At 36.3% G+C, this 11,925-nt stretch overlaps 1 protein-coding gene across 1 annotated transcript in view; it reads left to right on the forward strand.

Moving 5' to 3' along the window:
* VWDE (von Willebrand factor D and EGF domains) overlaps positions 1-7,418 on the forward strand; it is a 64,059-nt gene extending 56,641 nt beyond the window's left edge. The window contains exons 27-28 of the mRNA XM_037046481.1: positions 320-423; positions 7,302-7,418. Of these exons, the coding sequence (XP_036902376.1) occupies positions 320-423; positions 7,302-7,418 (221 nt within the window). The remainder of the gene's footprint in view (positions 1-319; positions 424-7,301) is intronic.
* The last annotated feature ends 4,507 nt before the right edge of the window (positions 7,419-11,925 follow it).

Below are 11,925 nucleotides of genomic sequence, written 5' to 3' on the forward strand. Positions count from 1 at the left end.
TTACTGATTTGAATCTCCTCCATAAAGATTAAAAATATATATTTTAAATGCTTTAACATGTAGCCAATTAAGATTGGTCACTTTAGTAATGTTTTTATATGATTGTAAAACTGTTGTATTGAGTCTTGGGCGTATCGTTTTTGGTGTGTATGCTTATGGTTTGCACTCTTATTACAGGAAGATGGGCGAACGGTTGGTCATTCATACATTCTTATGACTGCTTTTGTAGCCGAGTGGTTGAATAACTTAGGACTGGAATAGAATGTATCACAAACACTTGTGTCAAATGGTGGTATTTGAAAAAATGTGTGTATTGCAGCAATTTGCAGTCAAAAGTGTCTTTACGGAGGCAGGTGTGTACTTCCGGATGAGTGTTCTTGCCGCACTGGATATTCAGGAGTCAGATGTGAAAGGAAAATACAGGTATTTAAACTTTTAAACAGAATGCAAATATTAAATATTGATATATGCTACCTACTCAGATATTCTACTTAGTAACTGACACCTGTTAATGTTTTATTTTCTTCTGTTTCCAAAATAAAAAAATATATATAAGGATTTACTATTTGCTGTTAAATCTAAAAAAATATTTATTTTGTATCATTATAGAGTTGTCTTATTATTAAAAATACTGATGTAATTGGGGATTCTTAAGGAATTTCAATGTGTAGATATAACCATCAAATGTTGTGGAGTATTTTACAACATTGGAACTAAAAGAGAGCAAATATTCCATCATACAGATTTAAGACACCATTAATTTATATTTTGGCCAAATATTAGATAAAAAGACCACCCTCAGGGCAGGGGATTATGGGTCTGGGTGAAAAAAAGTGAAGGGACTAAGAAGAAACCCTCATAGACACAGACAACAGCCTGGGGATTGTTAGACAGAAAGTGGGGTTGGGGGAGGTAGGAGAGGGTAAAAATGGTGATGGAAGGAGGCTTGATTTTGCATGGTAAACACACAATACAATGGACATATGGTGTATGCTAGAATTGTACACCTGAAATGTATATAATTTTATTAACCAATGTCACCCCTATATATTCAATGAAAATGTTTAAAGAAGGCCACCCTCATCCTTCTCAAAAAATGCTACCACGTTTAAATCATTGAATCGCTTCTTCATTGATTTGGAAGGTGGCCCTGAACATTTTCAGTGCATCATGTGCTTGTCAATCCCCATTCATTTCTTTAACAGTAGTTATTTCTCTTCATTTGCTCTCTGTTACATTTCCTTCTCAGGGAAAGCCATATCGAAGTTCTTTACGTTATTAGACTTAGGATTTATTTGAATTTCAGAAATCAAGAAAGCAAAGGGAGAATAGAAGCTTTCTTAGAGTGTCTGCAATTGCCCCATACTTACTGGTAAAATATCTATTTTAAAAGTTTCTGTAATCATATCTGTACTCATAAAATTGAACTGAATCTGTTTGGGCCCCAATCTTAAAATTCTAACTATTAACAGCTGAGATTATTTTTCAATCCCAGGTTCTATACATACCAGGGTGGCTATCATGATCCCAAGGAAAATTGTAGCAGAACTCTCCAAAATTGCTTAAAAATTCAAATGTATCAGTTTTAATCTAAAAAGTAATCATACGCTGTTTAGCACTTCAAAAAGCTACAGGGTTATGAAGGATGCTGATGTAGTGGGAGTTGAAGAATGATGAGGAATGTTCTTAGAATCATGATACTGAACCAGTCTGGCCCAGAAGCAAAGTAGATGTGCAAATGTTTTTCCCCAGCACCGGTGTTCAGCCTGCAAGTGTGTGGCCCCCATTTTGAAAAACACAACATCATAATGGTTTGAAAACCAGAAAACTAAAATTATTGAGGACTTCTTTGATCAGCTATGGTTGAGAAAAATAAATATAAAGCCTTGATTTCTCCTTTTGAAGGCAGCCTTCAAATAACACATATGGGTTAGTTTATTTTATGAGAGATTTTTATGGCACAGAAAACCATGTGACTTCAAAATTTTTCAAGTCCACTTTGATGTACTAAACTAGGTTACTTCTCTTTATTTTAATTTTATGTATTTCTTTACCAATTTAACCTTTTTTCATTAGGTAAATAAGGAATGGGGATCTTCATCCCCATTAATGGTGTTTTGAGACGGCAGCTGAAACCATTTTAAGAAGAGACCAGAAAGTCATGGGAAGGAAAAGGAAGATGAAAAACAAGTCTAGCTCAAGGATGGTGTCCTGCTTTGTTATGTATAACCTGCCATCCCAAATTCTTTACTGCAGTTTTTACTCTAGCTTTACTCTGTTGCTCATTGTTGTCATCAATTTGATTTGTTTTTAACATTTCTTTGGCTCCTAAAAGTAGGAAAAAAAGTTAATTTTTCTTTAGCAGGAAAGAAAAAAAAAGCAACCCAGCTCTGTTCTGTGGTATTCACAGAAACCCTTCCATCTCTTCCCGGCTCCTCTCTTGTCCACCTCCTCAAAGAAGAGTTTAGAGCATCTAATCTCCCCCTGTCCCTCCTCCAGCACCCTGAGGTCCTGGGTGAAAAAAAAAGAAACATAGGATACTGATTGGATTATTAGAATCTTTCAATGAAAATGACAGAATCACTGGCTAGAAAAAATGACACAGAGAAAAGGGAAGTGGGCAAGAAGAAAGAGATCCTGAAGACAGTGGGCTGACAACCAGCTTTGAGGCTCATAACCAGCTGCCTGTTGCCCAGTGTGCACTTAGCACTGCCCAGTGCACTTAGCATTGTCCCTGCCACTTTTCTCTCTGTGAAGAGATATTGGACCCCTCTGAGCCTCAGTTGCCTCATCTGCAATATGGGACTAATAGTAATAAAACCAAATCATGGCATCATTATAAGGGGTAACTATGTTAATACAGTATATATGAAGTACCTACCTAGAACAGTGCCTGGGATGTAAAAAACACTATGTAAGTTTGTCATTAGTTATTTCATACATGGAGGGATAGTGAGAAGTGGAGAAAGAAAAGAATGAGGAGACTTGAGAGACATGTTGTAATGCATTGCACATATCAACATTTTTCCCCTGGAGTTTTTATTTCTTTATCAAGAAATAGAATTATTCAGTCTTATCAAGCATGGAGGTTTCATGAATGTAACTCTTTGCCAAATGAAGTCATGCAGTATTCAAATCCCACTGAGTCACTACTGCTTCAATCTGTGAACACAATGTGGATTACATCTGAATTTTACGAAAGCAGTGCTTGGTCTGTAGCAGCAAACATAGAACCTGCAGAGCTTTCTGGATCATGTCTGAGGAAGGAGACAGCATGTGAGTAATGGTTGAACAGCTTTCGAATATTCATTGAACTCAGATTCCCCTCTTCCTCCTACAGGTAAAAGGGCACTGAGTAATATCAAGTGTATGAATTACAAGCTTATACCTTAAGAACAGAAATTTTTATTCAGAAAAATAGAAGATATTTTTGAAGATAGCTACTCAAAGTCTATTTGAACATCACTTAAAATACTATTTTAAGGACTGAAGAAACTAATAAAATATAGATGGTCTTAGTTGCCATTTTTAGAGAAAAGCAAAGAAGAAATCCCAGTAATCTAAAATTGACTTTGCATTGTGATTTGATGTTCCCATATTGAGAGGATGTAGCTGATAGTCCAGACATTCACAATATTTAATAAACTGTTTATTGTCCCTGTCCTTACCATGACAGTGTCTTCATCATCAGGGATCAGTCAGCAAAACAGAAGCCATTCCACATATTCAGATACAAAGTGTTTAATGCAGAATTATGAATTTGCAGGACTTTTGGAAAATCTGGGAGTGAGGATGGAGGGCATAGGTGCAGGGGTGTGTTAAAGGCCAGGAAAGCAGCTGCCGAAGGTCAAAGAGGTTGATACGGAAGATGTTGGTGCTGCTCAGAAGCTTTCCTGGAGCTGCTGCAACACCTGAGAATCTTCAAATATTGCCACTGGCCAGCTTGGGCAATGAGGGTCATGATCCACAACTTGATGAAAAACCACTGTGAGTCTTCCACTTACCCAAGTATATAGCAGCACACACCTCTGAAAAAAAAATGGCTTTCTATTCATTTCCATTGTCTAACTCTCCTGAAAGCTTTTCTCGATGGCAAACTCTTAACCTAGAACATCACAGAGAAGGGGATTCTGGAAAGTTGAGTTCCCAGACTTGGAAGGAAGTAACAGCGGTGTCAAGGGCACAACAGTGAGCTGACAAAAGAGATACTAAATGTTCTGCACCCTATTGCTTTGGACCACATTCCTGAGAAGACCCATCACTTTTCACTGACAAAAACGCCACATTTGGTTTTGTCTGTTTTTTTTTTTTCTTCTAGTCTTTCTACTACTCAACTGTACCAGTCTGGACAAGGGAGAAGAAATAATGAAATTTTTGTTTTTAAAAGACTTGTGGGGTTGAGGTAAAATAGGTGAAGGGATTAAGCAAGACAAAAACAAAAAGCCTCGGAGACAACAGTATGGTGATTAGTAGAGAAAAGGGGGAGTGGGGGGGGGGGGTAAGAGAGTAAAGCGGGATAAATGGTAACAGGAGGAGACGAGACTCGGGGTGGTGAACACACAATACAGTGCACAGATGGTGCGTTATAGAATTGTATACCTGAAACCCAGGTAATTTAACTCACAAATGTCACTGCAATAAACCCAATTAAAAGAAAAAGACTCCGTAATTGTGTTTGTGTTAAAATAATATGAATATATCTGCTGCTTCTTTTAATTCGTTTAGAATCTTGATCTATTTTGGTGTAGAAATGAGAAAAAAATCACAAAATCAAATGCTAAAATATCAAAAGAGAAGTGTATGCTTAATAAAAGCACAATTAAATTATATAAATTGTTGGGAAAGTGGGTACTTACAACAGGGAAGATATGCATAATTGAAAGATTGGTCTCAGAGATACAAATAATTATAGATTAGAGCTATAAATATTTTTCATTACTATCTCACATTTGACTTCAAATTTTTCATTTGTTGTTCAAAGAACCTTTTATTTTAATTTGAACATATTTTAAATCATGTTAGTTTACAAAACTTTGTTTCTGCACAAAGAGTAAACATTTCTAAAAGTTATGCTGAAATTATAAGGTAAAGTAAAACATTATTAGAATAAAATTATTGATAACTCTAATAAGAATCTTTTAATTAATGGCATTAAATGTCAGAATTAATAAGATCTTAATTAACCACTTGATATTTGGAAAAGGTAGTTTTAAAGAATTATTTAAGAGAATATAGTATTTCACGATGTTTTATTTTTGTTACCAAAAATATAGAAATATAAATGCAAAATAAACATTTAACAATCAGTGTTTACTTAAAATTTTAAGCTTTTGTAAAAGTATGAATACTAGAAAGGAAAAGTACTATAGATAAAATTTTTTAAGTTAATAATTAGAACTGAAATTTCTACTATGGAGATAGATATAATTTTTTGAAATTTATTATTTTTAGAGAGAGAAGGTAGGAGAAAGAGAGGGAGAGAAACATTAATGTGAGAGAAACAACAATCAGTTGCCTCGCATACATGCCCCCACCAGGAACTGAACCCACAGCCTAGGTATGTGCCCTGACCGGGTATCAAACCAGTGATCTTTTGCTTTTTGAGACATTGTCCAGCCAACTCGACTACACTGTCAGGGCTAGATATAATTTTTATATCTATCTCTTTGCCACCTTTACTTGGTATGCACTATAGCAATTTTATCAGTAGCCTTATTTAATTGATTTTCAACATGTACCTTTTATGGTTAAAAGTTATCATTGCTTAGGGATTCATTCCACAATGTCTAAACCAGTACATAAGTCTTTCATAAATATTTTCTAGATCCACACCACAAACCCCAAGCTACAATTAAAATATTAATCAGTAGACTATCCATTTATAATAGATTTAATGGACCTGTGTATGCTAATAATGAAGAACTGCTATGGTTTATAGATTTCATATAAAAGTACTCCTTATGAAATTTAATGACTCATGTAAGTGAAAGTAACGTTTTAGAAATATACATTTAGAAAAGCAAGGAATTTAATAAATTTATGGAGAAAAATTTAATTTTTCCGTATTTCTGGTGATAGTGTTCATCTGTTACCTTAAACAGTTTTTTCACAAAGCTGTGAAAAAAAGCATTCTCCAAAGCATTTGGAAAATGCTTTGAAGATAATGAGTGTTCAAGAATTTAAGCAAAGGTATTTGAAAATATCTAACATTCAATGTTAACCTTATAAATAATTCTCCAAATAAAATTCAGATCATAGACATTGTTTAGTATGCTTGGCTACTTTGTGTTTATTTCTATTAACATTTAGATGAAATATTTGTGTTATCAAATCTTCTTATTCTTTCTTTGACCCTCTATTTAAATGCAGCATTTTCCTAAACTTTCAAATATGCCTAACAGCTTTTATTCTAAAATATTAAAGTATCAGAATCTTTTTCATAAAATTATAAAAGTATTTTATTTATCTTCACCCAAGAATATTTCTTTCACTGCTTTGAGAGACAGGAAGGGAGAGAGGGAGAGAGGGAGAGAAATGTCAATGTGGGAGCGAAGCATGGACTGGCTGCCCCACGTAAGTTCCCAGACAGGGGGTCCACACCCGGATGTGGACTGTCTGTGTCCGGAGCTGGGATCACACATGTCTAGACTGGGGATCATCCTACAACTCAGGGATGTGCTCCAAGGAATTGAACCTGAAACTTTCGGTGATGGTATGACACTTCAACCAAGTGAGCTACGCTGGCCAGGGCTACATGCATTTTATATTTTACATTTACAAATGATAAAACTTGTCCAAATTGCAACATGCATGATAAAAATTTAAATTTTAGGTTAGAACTATTTGGGGATATTTGGAACCCAGAATGGAAACATATACATATTATACACATTATACCCATTTTGTAAACACCATTATAACAATGTAATTGTGTTTAAAGTGTTTATCGGCTAATGTTTAAACTATATATATATTTATTAATCAAATTAATATTTTGCTTTCTTTTATGCCACTTAACAACTTATTTCTTATGATATACATACCATTTACTTCTAAAATGAGATGAAATGCCCTATTAAACATGTTAATAGGTGAAAAAACACATTGAAAATGGAAAACCTAAAAGGAGAAACACTGTATTGCATATCTACAATTTTACAAACTATAAATAAGAAGAAAAAAATAAATAATAGGTAAAGTTTTAAGATTCTTTTTCTGTAAAAAAAGAGGAAGAGCCATTCGTTCACAGAAAGCTACACAGGTGATCTAAGTGGAACGTGTTAATTGATTCTTATGTGTAGACGTTGAAAGCTCTGCAGCTGCTGTTTTCACCATCACTGTTTGCAAATGATACTGAAAGTATCTACTCACTTCCTGTATTGCATAAAGATCTCAAAAGCGTTTTCTTCATCGGATGAGTGAATGAAATGGTGTGTTTGTACAGAGCAGTGAAACACAGCTGTTCCTAGATACATTCCATGTTTTAAATAAAATTCAGCTTTTAATTCCTGAAAACGGGCTATAAAAAACTGTTCTTGTTGATGAGTTCTTTCAGATTTTTTTTTGCCCATTTTCAATTTGCCTCACTAAGACATCCTCCTATAATTTTTTAGAGGTTTGAAAAAAATTGGACAAGATCCTTGACCCTGTAATCCCCCAGTCATTATGTTCTCAGTGGCCTGAGTGATCTGGCGGGCACCGTGGACAATATGCTGCAATGCTACCTGCCCTTGGCATTGAAGAGGGCGTAATTGCTCTTCATTTTCATTCCCTATCCTAAAACAAAATCATATATGGGGGGAAACTGCCTTTCTCCTCTCAGGTGGAAATTATCAAGTTGGGGTTTAACTTTGATTCAGCTCCATGAGATCACTGGTTTACTAAAAGGATATAGAGAAAGCTCACAGAACTCGAGGGCAAGGTGTGAAGCTGGGCTTAATGGGAACCAGAAAACAGTCAAGGAAGGGGATGTACTCGTTTTCTGGAGCTGCATAGATTCTTTTCTTTGCTTCTCCGGAAATCTCTAGTTCTCTTTGTCCATTGCCATACTTTATAGATGTTCCTCAGGTTTTGTTGTGGCCACCAGATCTATATGGTCACCTTTCCGTTCTGATAGCAGCCATCCATTGTCTATTAAACATGCCGTTTAGCTCAATTAGAACAATCTCAGAAGGTCATGACCAGTCAGTGGTTTGGTTAAACATGAGCCAGTGCCTGTCCCCGGTCAATCAGGGCCAGCAGAGTCATACGGGGGGTGAAGCTGCCTATGCGTTGGGCTGTGGAGAAGTTCATGTTCTGAGTTGAGCATACAACAGGTCTGAACACAGGGAGTTCTCAGGATGCCATAGTTCCAGAGCTTGACTTTTGTGATGCTGAAATTAACTGAGATAAATAATTAGGCCATAGTGGGCCCCAATTCTTGCGAAATTGTGGTCATTTTAGACAGACCAGGGTTATCAAGGGAGGTTTTTAGTTTGGCAGGTTCTTAAAATTTAAGGCAGATGAAGTAAAACTTGTGTGAATAAGCATATCTGTCAAAGGACAGGACTAGGTATGGTGCCATAGCCAGTTAACATCCACTTTATTTTCATAAAATCCCTTGGTAGCATATGATGAGAACCAGAATGTTTTTCTTCATTGGAAATAGATCAGTTACGTGACTGTTGAATTATAAAGCTAATCGGAGAGAAAAAAACTAAAATGTATTGAACACAATACTAGGGATTTTAACTAATATTATTCAAATCTCACAAAACTGTTGAAAAACAAAGAGATTCATCTCCACTTTGCAAATGAAGATACCAGAGGCCAGAACAGTCTAATTATTTAATATCCTAATGCTTACATACTGCAGTGGTTTTACTTGAATGCACATCTGTCTGATACAGGGGACTATTATTTACTTCAATGCCATAATATCACATATTTTTTTAAAGAAAGCCAAGAATTTTCAATGGCTTTCAATGGCTTTCAATGGCTCACGACCACTTGATAATGGATCTTATTTGGTATCTCTTGCTCCTATCTATTCAATCCTTGTTATGAGTTGATAGAAAAAACTATGCATGGACTTGCACATAGTTTCACCTACCTCTGTATTTATTTCCTCATTTGTAAGAAAGGGATAAGTAACACTCATTTCATAGAATTACTGGGTAGTTTTGCACTTAAAGTGGGATTATTGTAAATTATTTTTCATGAATGTCATCTTACAATTGACCAATATATGAGTTTTATTGGTCATTCTTGCTAAAATTCAATCAGTGCAGCTGCCCTAGGAAATGATGACAGATTCCCTTGTTTGGGTTTTAAGTTTTCAATGATTATTGTATATTGGTGTTTCTTGTTCCCTAATTTAAAAAAATTATTTTTCAAAAGGATTGATTGAACAAGATGAAATAAGTGAACATAAGTTTTAAGTAGACCCTGGCATGCAGTGAGTAAGAACCAGATTAAAAAGTCTAAAAGCAGCTGGCACCGAATGGCAAATTCTCTAGCTGCGTGCGTGCCAAGCTCTGTTGTAAGTGGTTTCCAAGGATTAAGTTGATCATGTCTCCTGACGCTTCCTGGGCCTTCAGCACTGAGCACTCAGCCTGCCAGGAAGACCTCTGTGGGTGCCAGGCACTGCTGTCTTCCAGGCCCCTCCCTTCAGTTAAAACATTCAAAATGACATCTACAAAGCTGGCTTGGTATACTCTCGTAGTGTATTAAAATATTTTCTTTGATGTAAAAGTCCTTTTTTCTGAATTTAAAAGAAATTAAAGTACTTTCATGAACCTTTGAAAGTACTGTGACCCCGTGATCTTGTGCCTGCCCTCAGTGCCTGATGGGAAAGGTGGCCCTGCCTGCCAGGGTTGGGTAGCCGGACAAATACCAGGTCATGTCCTGGTGCTCCTAAAATAGCAGCTGTGAACTCTCCGAGAGAATAAAAGAAAAGGAAAACAAACTAGATAGCATTTCATTTTTTATTTTTATGGTAAGGACAGGCTTCTCCATCCCATGGAATCCATATTAACCTCAGTTGTAAAGCTTTTGTGACATTGTTTCTATGGCCAAATAAAATGAGCAGATTTTTGCCTGCAGATGGTGCTAGATCCTCAGCTCTCAGGCAACAGGCCAGAAATGCAAAATTACCACTGTGGTAAGAGAATATATTAAATGTTTAATGCAAACATGACATTTAAAAAAAACAAAATAATTTATTGAGACAACATGAGTGTTTTCTGTGAGTCTGGAAGTCTTTGTTACACCCAGTGACTAATCAATAATTATAGGGACTTGGCAGAGTGCGGTTAACAACCCCATTGAGTGAGTAAAGGATACTACTTGTATTTGAAGATCTGGTGACTTATTCAATCTATAGGAGATTAAAATTGTTGTCAGTGGTGTCACCATGAGCAGAAACATTTTGATTTTCATGTGTACATTGAACTCAGAAAATTCTAGCAATTAAAACGGCCAATACTTCCAGAAATTTCGAAATTATAACTTTTTTCTTGTCATTGACAAATAATCATAAGTGAATAGGTAGTGCACCCTGAGAGAAAAAAGTATTTGTCAAGCATTATGCTTTCCTGAATATGGTCCTTCTTGGCACCATATTTTTTTCTGAAATGATAGAATCTGTGTAACTATATACATTGTGTACAGAACAACACCTGGAGAGCCTGCGACTGAAGATACTATAAACTTTAAAATGTAGTAACATTCCCGGACACAAATATTACAGTGAGAGTAACCCCAATTTAGTTTTTATTTATTTATCTTACATATTAATGTGTGTGGATATGCTTTTTTAAAAAATATTTTACAGTTGTTCCAATTATTCCTCCTTTACCCCCCTCTACACAGCATGCCCCCCACTTCCATAGTCAATCCCCACCCTGTTGTCTGTGTCCATGGGTCCCTCATAAATGCCCCTTGACTAATCCCTTCGCCTTCTTTCAGGCAGTCACCCCACCCAAATCCCCTCTTATGGCTGTCAGAGTATTCCTTGATTCTGTGCCTCTCGTTCTATTCTGCTCATTAGTTTATTTTATTCATTAGATTCCTCTTGTGAGATTATATGGTATTTGTCTTTCACCAACTGGCTTATTTCAATTTAGATAGCTAGATAAATAGATATAGATGATATAGATGTAGATAAAGATATAAATATAGATATAGATATAGAGCACACTTATACAGAGTGCATTCTGTTATCCAGTCTCAGTCTTCTCACCAAGGAATTGGTGGTCATCCTTGCTAGTGTAGCCAAGAGATACTCGTATGGTCTAGTTGGTATTCTAGGATCTCAGGATCTTCATCTGCAATCCCTTCTTTGAGTCAATGCTGCTTGAGCTGAGATGCCCCTCTCAGGCTAAGGGCTCTGCTGGGAAATCCTTAGTGTTTACCTTCTCCATGGCCCCCAGCGGTGTTTTCAGGCACCAAGCCCTGTCGTTTTTTTCTGAGGAAGGCTTTCATGATGCCTCCTCTATTAGTTAAGGCAGATGGTAGCTGCTGGGTGGCTCATCCTCCTACTCTCACTGATCTTTGTCGCATCATGTTCTCTACTGGTGTTTTCTCGTTGATGACTGACAATTTTCAAGCACTGTGGAAATGGACAACACTTTTTAATCCCTTCTTGTAATAATAGCTAGTTCTTCTTTTGGAGTTGACCTGGAACCTACGTCTGCATGCCAAAGGATCCGGGTAATAAGCATACCCTGCCCCAGCATTACAAGTGAAATAAACAAAGCGTTGGAGATAATATGTGTAGTCTGACTACCTCATCTCCTACATGATGGCCCAGACAGAGAGTATAATGGTTCAATCTAGAAAAACTATGAGGCAGGAGCAGAGCTTGGTGGAAAAGGAGGGCACATTCAGAGAAAATGCATCAGGTCGCACATGAGTTGGACAAATGTTTTGAAAAAAAAAGTTTCT

The sequence above is a fragment of the Sturnira hondurensis genome, unplaced genomic scaffold (genome assembly GCF_014824575.4).
Source record: "Sturnira hondurensis isolate 20B ecotype Veracruz unplaced genomic scaffold, ASM1482457v3 Scaffold0005252, whole genome shotgun sequence".
In the NCBI taxonomy this organism is placed as follows: Eukaryota; Metazoa; Chordata; class Mammalia; order Chiroptera; family Phyllostomidae; genus Sturnira; species Sturnira hondurensis.